We start from the raw sequence: 11,000 nt of genomic DNA, 5'->3' as shown, positions 1-11,000 counted from the left end.
GTGGGTGTGGGGGAGGGGATAGCTGATCAGTAATAGACCCCCCACCCCCCCGGGGAGCTGATCAGTAATAGACCCCCCACCCCCCGGGGAGCTGATCAGTAATAGACCCCCACCCCCCGGGGAGCTGATCAGTAATAGACCCCCCCCCACCCCCCGGGGAGCGGATCAGTAATAGACCCCCCCCCACCCCCCGGGGAGCGGATCAGTAATAGACCCCCCCCCACCCCCCGGGGAGCTGATCAGTAATAGACCCCCCCCACCCCCCGGGGAGCTGATCAGTAATAGACCCCCCCCACCCCCCGGGGAGCTGATCAGTAATAGACCCCCCCCACCCCCCGGGGAGCTGATCAGTAATAGACCCCCCCCCACCCCCCCCGGGGAGCTGATCAGTAATAGACCCCCCCCACCCCCCCCGGGGAGCGGATCAGTAATAGACCGCCCCACCCCCCTCCCCCGGGGAGCTGATCAGTAATAGACCCCCACCCCCCGGGGAGCTGATCAGTAATACACCCCCCCACCCCCCCGGGCAGCGGATCAGTAAGAGAACCCCCCACCCTCCGGGGAGCTGATCAATAATAGACCCCCCCCCCCCCCCCCCGGGAGCTGATCAGTAATAGACCCCCCCCCGGGGAGCGGATCAGTAATAAACTCCCCCACCCCCCGGGGGGCTGATCAGTAATAGACCCCTCCCCGGGAGCTGATCAGTAATAGACCCCCCCACCCCCCGGGGAGCTGTTCAGTAATAGACCCCCACCCCCCGGGGAGCTGATCAGTAATAGACCCCCTCACCCCCCCCGGGGAGCTGATCAGTAATAGACCCCCTCACCCCCCCCCGGGGAGCTGATCAGTAATAGACCCCCACCCCCCCGGGGAGCTGATCAGTAATAGACCCCCTCACCCCCCCCCCCGGGGAGCTGATCAGTAATAGACCCCCCCACCCCCCCGGGGAGCGGATCAGTAATAGACCCCCTCACCCCCCCCGGGGAGCTGATCAGTAATAGACCCCCCCACCCCCCCGGGGAGCTGTTCAGTAATAGACCCCCACCCCCCGGGGAGCTGATCAGTAATAGACCCCCTCACCCCCCCTGGGAACTGATCAGTAATAGACCCCCCCCCCAGGGAGCTGATCAGTAATAGACCCCCTCATCCCCCCCGGGGAGCTGATCAGTAATAGACCCCCTCACCCCCCCCCGGGGAGCTGATCAGTAATAGACCCCCACCCCCCCGGGGAGCTGATCAGTAATAGACCCCCTCACCCCCCCCCCGGGGAGCTGATCAGTAATAGACCCCCCCCACCCCCCCGGGGAGCGGATCAGTAATAGACCCCCTCACCCCCCCCGGGGAGCTGATCAGTAATAGACCCCCCCACCCCCCCGGGGAGCTGTTCAGTAATAGACCCCCACCCCCCGGGGAGCTGATCAGTAATAGACCCCCTCACCCCCCCTGGGAACTGATCAGTAATAGACCCCCCCCCAGGGAGCTGATCAGTAATAGACCCCCAACCCCGAGGAGCTGGTCAGTAATAGACCCCACCCCCCGGGGAGCTGATCAGTAATAGACCCCCACCCCCCGGGGAGCGGATCAGTAATAAACTCCCCCACCCCCCGGGGAGCTGATCAGTAATAGACCCCTCCCCGAGAGCTGATCAGTAATAGACCCCCCCACCCCCCGGGGAGCTGTTCAGTAATAGACCCCCACCCCCCGGGGAGCTGATCAGTAATAGACCCCCTCACCCCCCCCGGGGAGCTGATCAGTAATAGACCCCCTCACCCCCCCCCGGGGAGCTGATCAGTAATAGACCCCCCCACCCCCCGGGGAGCTGTTCAGTAATAGACCCCCCCCCGGGGAGCGGATCAGTAATAGACCCCCCCACCCCCCCGGGGAGCGGATCAGTAATAGACCCCCCCACCCCCCCGGGGAGCTGATCAGTAATAGACCCCCCCACCCCCCCGGGGAGCTGTTCAGTAATAGACCCCCACCCCCCGGGGAGCTGATCAGTAATAGACCCCCCCACCCCCCCCAGGGAGCTGATCAATAATAGACTCCCCCCCCCCCCCCCCGGGAGCAGATCAGTAATAGACTCCCCTCCCCGGGAGCTGATCAGTAATAGACCACCCCACCCCCCCCGGGGAGCTGTTCAGTAATAGACCCCCACCCCCCGGGGAGCTGATCAGTAATAGACCCCCTCACCCCCCCTGGGAACTGATCAGTAATAGACCCCCCCCCAGGGAGCTGATCAGTAATAGACCCCCAACCCCGAGGAGCTGGTCAGTAATAGACCCCACCCCCCGGGGAGCTGATCAGTAATAGACCCCCACCCCCCGGGGAGCTGATCAGTAATAGACCCCCCCACCCCCCCGGGGAGCTGATCAGTAATAGACCCCCACCCCCCGGGGAGCGGATCAGTAATAGACCCCCCCACCCCCCCCCGGGGAGCGGATCAGTAATAGACCCCCCCACCCCCCCCCCGGTGAGCGGATCAGTAATAAACCCCCCCACCCCCCCGGGGGGCTGATCAGTAATAGACCCCCCCACCCCCCGGGGAGCTGTTCAGTAATAGACACCCCTCCCCGGGAGCTGATCAGTAATAGACCCCCCTCCCCGGGGAGCTGATCAGTAATAGACCACACCCCTCGGGGAGCTGATCAGTAATAGAACCCCACCCCCCGGGGAGCTGATCAGTAATAGACCCCCTCACCCCCTCCGGGGAGCTGATCAGTAATAGACCCCCACCCCCCGGGGAGCTGATCAGTAATAGACCCCCCGGGGAGCGGATCAGTAATAGACCCCCCCACCCCCCCGGGGAGCGGATCAGTAATAGACCCCCCCACCCTCCCCGGGGAGCGGATCAGTAATAAACCCCCCCACCCCCCCGGGGGGCTGATCAGTAATAGACCCCCCCACCCCCCGGGGAGCTGTTCAGTAATAGACACCCCTCCCCGGGAGCTGATCAGTAATAGACCCCCCTCCCCGGGGAGCTGATCAGTAATAGGCCCCACCCCTCGGGGACCTCATCAGTAATAGAACCCCACCCCCCGGGGAGCTGATCAGTGATAGACCCCCTCACCCCCCCCCGGGAACTGATCAATAATATACCCCCCCCCCCCCAGGGAGCTGATCAGTAATAGACCCCCAACCCCGGGGAGCTGATCAGTAATAGACCCCCCATCCCCGGGAGCTGATCAGTAATAGACCTCCAACCCAGCCGATCAGTAATAGACCCCCACCCGGGAGCTGATCTTTAATAGACCCCCACCCGGGAGCTGATCTTTAATAGACCCCCACCCGGGAGGTGATCATTAATAGACCCACCTGGGGAGCTGATCAGTAATACACCCAGCCAGGGAGCTGATTGGTTACAGACGCATCCGGGGAAATGATCAATAAGAGACACCCCGGGGTGCGGCTCAGTAATAGACCCCCATGCCCGCAGGGAGCTGATCAGTAATAGACTCCCCCTGCCCCCCCCCGGGGAGCTGATCAGTAATAGACCCCCACCCCCGCGGGGAGCTGGTAAGTAATAACCCCCCCCTCCCCCGGGGAGCTGATCAGTAATAGATCCCCTCTTAACCTCTTTTACCGCTCTGACTGCTCCCGTACCTGGGTTCAAATCACACCTGCTTCAGAGCTGTGTAATAACATCAGGTTGACTAGAACATATCCCCTGAAGTCCAGCCAGCGAACCCACCTCCCGCGAATAAAGATTTAGGTTTCCCCAAAAAGGGCATTGATAAGCACAAATGTAGAAGGGAGTGTTAAGTCACAAGTTCAGGGATGGAGAATGTACACAGTCGAGTGTGCAGAAAGTTGACAACAAAGGGATTGACATTGAAGCTTAGAACAAATATACATGACCTGTCCAGATGGTAATGATCACATTGGATGTAGGTTTGTTCGCTGAGCTAGAAGGTTCATTTCCAGACGTTTTGTCACCCTACTAGGTACCATTTGCCTGAGGTCCACTGATGATGTTACTTAGTAGGGTGACAAAATGTCTGGAAATGAACCTTCCAGTTCAGTGAGCAAACCTACATCCAAAACCTCAACCTGAGCTACAAATCTTCTCAAAACTCGCTAGTACAGCTCCTGTGTACAGGAGCCTCCTTATGAAGGAAATGCGCTCACACCATTGTGACCTATCTCTTTTAGAAGTGCTAACATATGGACTGTACAGTTCTAGCATTTACAGGTATAGTTTTGTATTTTACAGAAAGATATTATTGTTTCCAAAATTTACGAAATGTGTGCCTAATGAATTGTTTCCAAAAACTGCTGTTTACTTTCTGCTATCTAAACAACCCCATCCACTATTAAACTAATATTGAATTCCATTTTCACTTGGATGTTAATTCTGGATGACCATAATTAAAATAGCGTTTTACAAAGAAAAGCTTTGTACTGTAATATTGTGTTCAAATACATAATTGCCTAGCATGTAAGGCTATATGCCAAGTTCTGGAAAATGGGATCAGAAGAGATTGGTGCTTAATCACTAATGTGGATGCTATAGGCTGAAGGGCCTCTTTTCGTTCTATAAAACTCTATTGCTGTAATCTGCAAAAATGCAGTTAATAAGTTGTGCTTATTTAATTCACATGCTTACTTGAAATTGCAGCAAATGTTAAGTTCAGGCTCAGCATACAGCATTTATTCAACCATTGCCCTTTTGAGACTTGTGGAGCATTTATGCTACAAGTTTAGCATTGGTTGTGCTTTGCATTAATGTTAAGGTATGGGGTAATATTGCGATGTGAAACTTCATACAAGCTGCAAAGCAAAATCAGACCCCTCCTCACCTCATGGGAGTCTCAAGCCTCCTCTTCCAACGTCAGGTATGGCTTTGAAGCTAGATTCAGGCTTCTGTTACACTGTGACTGAAACAGCACAAAAGCTCTAGTCAGAATAAATGCACCCTGAGATAATATAGATGCATTTAGATGTCTGCATTTTCTATTGCTTCCAAGCATTTGTCACTTAAAGAAACCACTTGCCTAACCCCATTAAATTCTTCTGCATATTCTAAAACAGATGAAGTCAATGTTAACTTTTAACATTTCTAATAGTTTGGCATTAGTTTTTCTTTTTCCTTGATTTGCAAATGATCTTGGGATAAAATTGCATTCATTTAAAATATTTTGTTTAAATAGGAATTTTAAGCCAGATATCTGAGTTTGTCAAACAGTGCGAAGTGTGCAGGTCAGGTGCTGACAAAATCCACCATTTGTCAGAAGACCAGCTAGTGGATTCAGAAATTGGCCTAGAGGCTGCCAGAGGGGGAGAAATGACAGCAGCAGCTCCCTACCAGAATAACCTGGAAGACTATATGAGAGTACAACACGTTTGGGGAAATGAAAAACATTTTACAGACATACACTCGAACCAGGTGAGTACAGTTCGTGTAGGTGATTTAAGACACTTTCTGAAAGAAGCTTGCTATCTTTTTGGAAGGGAAATGTTTCATTGCAGTAAAATGTTCTGGATTGAAATCAGCTCAGCCAGTTTCTCAACAGTGAAACTTTCCAGTTCAAATGAGAAAGCTATTGCAGTCTTTGTCTTGTCTGCAACTCAGAATGGCAGAAGAGACAGGGGCACATAGCTTTTGGTAAAAAAAAATCAATAATTTTCACATCTCTATGAAGCTAGCCAAACAAACATATTAATAATCCCGATGGGCACAGTGGGAGAGACAACCTCGTAAATATGACAAAAAATAAAACTCAAAATGTTCCTCAGGTAGCCAACTATTCCAGGACTAACTTTTGTTTAGTCTGATAGTCTTTTTCATTGTTTGGTTGATGCTCGTAAACTATTCAAGATACTGTGATATCTTTATTTATTGGAGTTTGATGACACTGTTGTTTTGTTCAAAATGTACACTTGGAAAATCTTAGGCTGAACTTCAGAGAATTGTAAAACATACGTCCACCGGACACAGTCAAGTTGTGCTAGATCAGCTGAATGAGCAGCGGAATCTAAATAAGTTTTGTGATATTGCTCTGCTTATCGAGGGAGAGGAGTACCGGGCACACAAGTCTGTGCTGGCTGCCAACAGCAAGTACTTTCAGGACCTCTTCACTGAGAAAGGAGCCACCTCCAGTCAGGAAGCAGTAGTGGAGCTGGCAGGTAAAGAAAAATCTATTCTTCTGTCAAAACTTTATCAAGTTTACTTTTCTTATGATTATAAAAATTGTTTATTTCCTGCTCAGCAGTGACTTCTGGTACAATGTAACTTAAAACAAAATGACAATGCATAATCAATTTTGGTAGGTTTGGAACTGTTTGGTGAAGAGTCATTTTCACAAGCATTTGCAGCATATGTTGAGAGAGAGGGCAGTGTTTTCTGTGTATATTTCCACTTTTGTACAAAAAGCCATGCATTACTTCTGAAATGCATAGGACAGAATTATGAACGAAACCCATGGAAATTTGAGTTCTTTGGTCTTGAAAGGCTTTCACTGAGAGCTAAATAACACAGCATAGTGTTGAATAGTACAGAAATGATAAACCAAGCTTCAATTTAAACTATTAGCACTAGGACACAAGGAGGTATAAATTCAAAAAAGAAAAGATCAATTGTGGGCTGATATCAATAAGTTGTGACAAGAAAGTACAAAAGAAACTCAACAGGACTGGCAGCAATAGTAGACAGAAAAACAGATTTAACATTTTGAGTCCAATGACCCTTTGAAGGCAGACAGGAAATGGAGGTGTTTATGCTAGGAATGTGAGAGCCGGGCGAAAGTGAAAAGTAAGCAGGCAAAGAGATTTCTTTTAGTAAGCCTCAAAACATTTTCTCTATAAATGCTGCCAGATCTGCTGAATTTCTCCAGCAATTTCTGATTTTTGGTTCAGCATTCTCAGTTTTTTGTATTTTATCAATTAATAATTTGGATTAAAAAATGATCAACAGGGGTACGTATTGTTTTTCAGGAATCCTTGATGTTGAATTAAAAACTAAAATAGAGTGTAGGTTTAAGAAAATTGCATGACTCACAGCAAATGTACATCCCAGTGAGGGAGAAGGATTCTAAGAAGGGGATAAATCTGCCATGATTTTCTAAGGAAGTTAGGGATAATATCAGCTTGTTAGAAAGATCATACAATATGGCCCAAATTAGTGGCAGACCAGAGGATTGTTAATGTTTTAACAGGCAGCAAAGGATGGCAAAAAATATAATAGAGGGAGAAAATAAACTGTGAAGGTAAACTAGCAAGTAATTTAACAAAAAAAACGCCAAGGCATCCATTAAATATATAAAAAGGAAAAAAGAGGCAAAAGTAAACATGAATGAGGCTGGGGAATTAATAATGGGGAACCAGGAAATGGCAGAGGAGTCGAATAAATATTTTGTATTCATCTTCATGGTAACATTCCAAAAGATACAAAATATCCAAGAGGCTAAACAGTACAATAACCATCATTAGATAAAAATACTCTGGAAACAAATGGGTTTAAGGGCCTGAACCTAAAGTTTTGTATCCGAGGAATGTAAAGAAAGTAATTACAGTGGATACTCCGGTAGTAATCTTCCAAGAATCCTTAGTTTCTGGAAAAATGGTACAAGATTGGAAAACTGCCAATATAACAAAGGGTGGGAGCTAAAGTGCAGATCAGTTAACTTGATATCTGTCATTGGGAAATTAATGTAATAGCTGAACTTTTAGAAATACATAATATAGCCAAGTAGAGTCAGCATGGCTTTATGAAGGGGAAATCATGCCTGACAAATCTAATAGATTTAATTTTCGGTGGTAACCAACAGGACAAATAAAGGGAAAAACAATAACTTATTGGATATGTATTTGTATTTACATTTATATATATTTGGATTTCCAAAAGGTGTTCAATAGGACACCACACATAAAGCAACTTCATGAGATAAGAGTCCATGGTGTTGGGTGGAGCATATTAGTGTGTATGGAGGATTGGCTAACTAATAAAAGATGGAGAGTTAGGATAAGAGAGAGGGAGCATTTCCTAGGAAGGCAGCCTGCAACTATTGGAATACCAAGAGGATCAGTGCTAGGGTCACAATTACTTACGATATATATTAATGACTTAGATGAGGAAGTGAATATGCTAAAATAATTGGAGAAGCAAGGAGTGAGAATGACAAACAGTTAATAGAGAGATATAGGAGAAAGTGAGGACTGCAGATGCTGGAGATCAGAGCTGAAAATGTGTTGCTGGAAAAGCGCAGCAGGTCAGGCAGCATCCGAGGAACAGGAGAATCAACGTTTTGAGCATGAGCCTGAAGGATTCCTGAAGAAGGGCTCATGCCCGAAACGTCGATTCTCCTGCTCTTTGGATGCTGCCTGACCTGCTGCGCTTTTCCAGCAACACATTTTCAGCAATAGCGAGATATAGACAGGCAGAAACTTGGTAAATAGAATATAATCTAAGAAAATGTGAGGTTATGCAGTTTGCACTGATAATCAAAAAGTATTTACCACAGCTTTTAATGTACTCAAAAGACTGAGCTTCCATAGCACTGTGGGATAGAGAATTGCAAAGATTCGCAAACCTCTCAGTAAAATAATTTCTCTTCAGCTCGATCCGAAATGACATCCACCTTATTTTTAAATTGTGCCCCTGGTTCTAGATTCCTCATCTACACTGTCTATCCCTTTATGTATATTGTGGGTTTCAAAATGATTGCCTCAGTCTTTGAAAATCCTGATGAAGGGCTTTTGCCCGAAACGTCGATTTCGCTGCTCCTTGGATGCTGCCTGAACTGCTGTGCTCTTCCAGCACCACTAATCCAGAATCTAGTGAATACAGCCCAGTTTGCCCAATCTTTCTTGATAAGGTGGTTCTGCCATTCTGGGAACAAATCTAGTGGACCTTTGTTGCACTCCTGCCTTTCAAATAATGTATTTCCTGAAATATGGGCACCAAAACTGCACACAGTGCTCCAGGTGCAGTATAACTAAGGTCTTACACAGGTGAAGCAAGACTCCACCACTCTGTGCTTGAATCCTCTTGTGACAAAAGCTAACATTTCCTTAGCCTTCCAGAGGCTTGCTGTACCTGCATGCTGTTTTTCAGTGACTTAATGACAAGGACATCCAAATCCCCTTGCACTGCTATACTTTTCAACCTCAAACTATTTGAGAAATACTCTGCACACAAACTTACTAACTGTACCTCCTATGTTCACATCTAAATCATTTATATAAGTGATGAAAAGCAGTGGACTCAGCACCGATCCTTGTGGTACACCACTGGTCAAAGGCCTCCAGTCTGAAAAGCAATCCTCCACCACCTCTGTCTCGTACCTTCAAGCCAGTTCTGTATCTAAATGGCTAGTTCTCCCTGTATTCAATGAGATTTAATCTTGCTCACAAGTCTACCATGAGGAACCTTGCCACAAACCAATGTCCTTTTGTCATTTACAGAGGAATCTCGATTATCTGAACGAGGTGAGCAGGCACTATTTCGTTCGGATAATTGATTATTCAGTTAATCGATTCAATACCTTTCCTCTGGGGTGCAGGAGTTTTCTATTAAGTCTGCTCCCTGTTCAGGAGACTGCAGCACACCGCGCGCAAGGCCTCGCCCCCAAAACCCTGTCCAACACTGCCCCTTGCCTGCCCCTCAACACTATCCCCCTCAACACTGTCCCCAACACCCCGCCCTGCCCACACCCCAACCCTGACCAGCACAGCCTCCGCCCCCATCCGTCCCACCCGCCGTCCAACCCCTGTCCCTGCCCCCGGCCGCCTCCCTCTCCCTCTGGGGCAGCCAGACTGGACATCAACAGTAAGACTGCTGCTGCCTTTCTGGGGAAAGTCTTCAAAAACATCCCCCCCCCCCCCCCCCCCCCCCCCATTTGTAACTGCAATTTTTTGATAAATTCTACCTCTGCCCTGTACGGGGCAATGTTAGAGACAATATCTGGGGAAAGGGGGTTTAGGGTACACCCGTGTGTAGAACACCAGGGAAAGCGTGGGTGGAGAGAGAGAGAAGGGGGGAGGTCACTCATTTGGAAATGGTGCCCAGGTTCTCATCTATGTCCAGGACTGTTCTTAGCAGAGATTGCTTTTAATCGGTGTAAACAAAAGATGCGATCAGGGTTGAAACAGTTCTTTCATTTAATGTTTCTATCGGGACCTCAAGCTCTCCTTCGGGTAATCCGATATTCGGATAATTAGTATTCGGATAAGTGAGGTACCTCTGATTATAAATGATTTAGATGTGAACATAGGAGCAATAGTTAGTGGGTTTGCAGATGACACCAAAATTGGAGGTGTAATGGACAGCGAAGAAGGTTACCTCACAGTACAATGGGATCTTGATCAGATGGGCCAATTGGCTGAGGAGTGACAGATGGAGTTTAATTTAGATAAACATGAAGTTGCATTTTGGAAAGGCAAATCAGAGCACACCTTATACACTTAATGGTAAGGGCCTGGGGAGTGTTGCTGAACAAAGAGACCTTTGAATGCAGGTTCATAGTTCCTTGAAAGTGGAGTCACAGGTAGAAAGGATAGTGAAGAAGACATTTGGTAGGCTTTCCTTTATTGGTCAGAGCATTGACTATAGTAGTTGGGAGGTCATGTTGCAGCTGTACAGGACATTGGTTAGGCCACTGTTGGAATTTTCTGTGCAATTCTGGTCTCCATCCCATTGGAAGGATGTTGTGAAACGTGAATGGGTTCAGAAAAGATTTACAAGGATGTTGCCAAGGTTGGAGGATTTGAGCTACAGGGAGGGGCTGGCTAGACTGGGGCTATTTTCCCTGGACCATTGGAGGCTGACAGGTGACCTTATAGAGGTTTATAAAATCGTGAGAGGAATGAATAGGGTAAATAGACAAGGTCTTTTCCCTGAGGTGGGGAGTCCAGAACGAGAGGACATAGGTTTAGGTTAAGAGGGGAAGACATAAAAGGATCCTAAGGGGCAAATCTTTCACACAGAGAGTGGTACGTTTATGGAATAAGCTGCCAGGGGAAGTGGTGGAGGCTGGTACAATTTCGACATTTGAAAGGCATCTGAT

At 48.2% G+C, this 11,000-nt stretch overlaps 1 protein-coding gene across 5 annotated transcripts in view; it reads left to right on the top strand.

Annotated features, from left to right (window-relative positions):
- Window positions 1–11,000, top strand: part of LOC140491477 (zinc finger and BTB domain-containing protein 11-like) — a 42,150-nt gene that overhangs the window by 400 nt on the left and 30,750 nt on the right. For 4 of the 5 annotated variants that reach the window (XR_011963320.1, XM_072589682.1, XM_072589681.1 and 1 more), the window contains exons 2-3: window positions 5,148–5,383; window positions 5,892–6,123. Coding sequence is in view for 4 of the 5 variants with exons in the window: in XM_072589682.1 (XP_072445783.1) it covers window positions 5,148–5,383; window positions 5,892–6,123 (468 nt within the window). In the remaining variant the exon portion in view is untranslated. Of the gene's footprint in view, window positions 1–4,000; window positions 4,190–5,147; window positions 5,384–5,891; window positions 6,124–11,000 lie in introns of those variants that run through there. The other variant, XM_072589684.1, reaches the window with a different exon arrangement.

The sequence above is a fragment of the Chiloscyllium punctatum genome, chromosome 19 (assembly GCF_047496795.1).
Source record: "Chiloscyllium punctatum isolate Juve2018m chromosome 19, sChiPun1.3, whole genome shotgun sequence".
NCBI lineage: Eukaryota > Metazoa > Chordata > Chondrichthyes > Orectolobiformes > Hemiscylliidae > Chiloscyllium > Chiloscyllium punctatum.
This window is presented reverse-complemented; position numbering and strand designations above follow the sequence as displayed.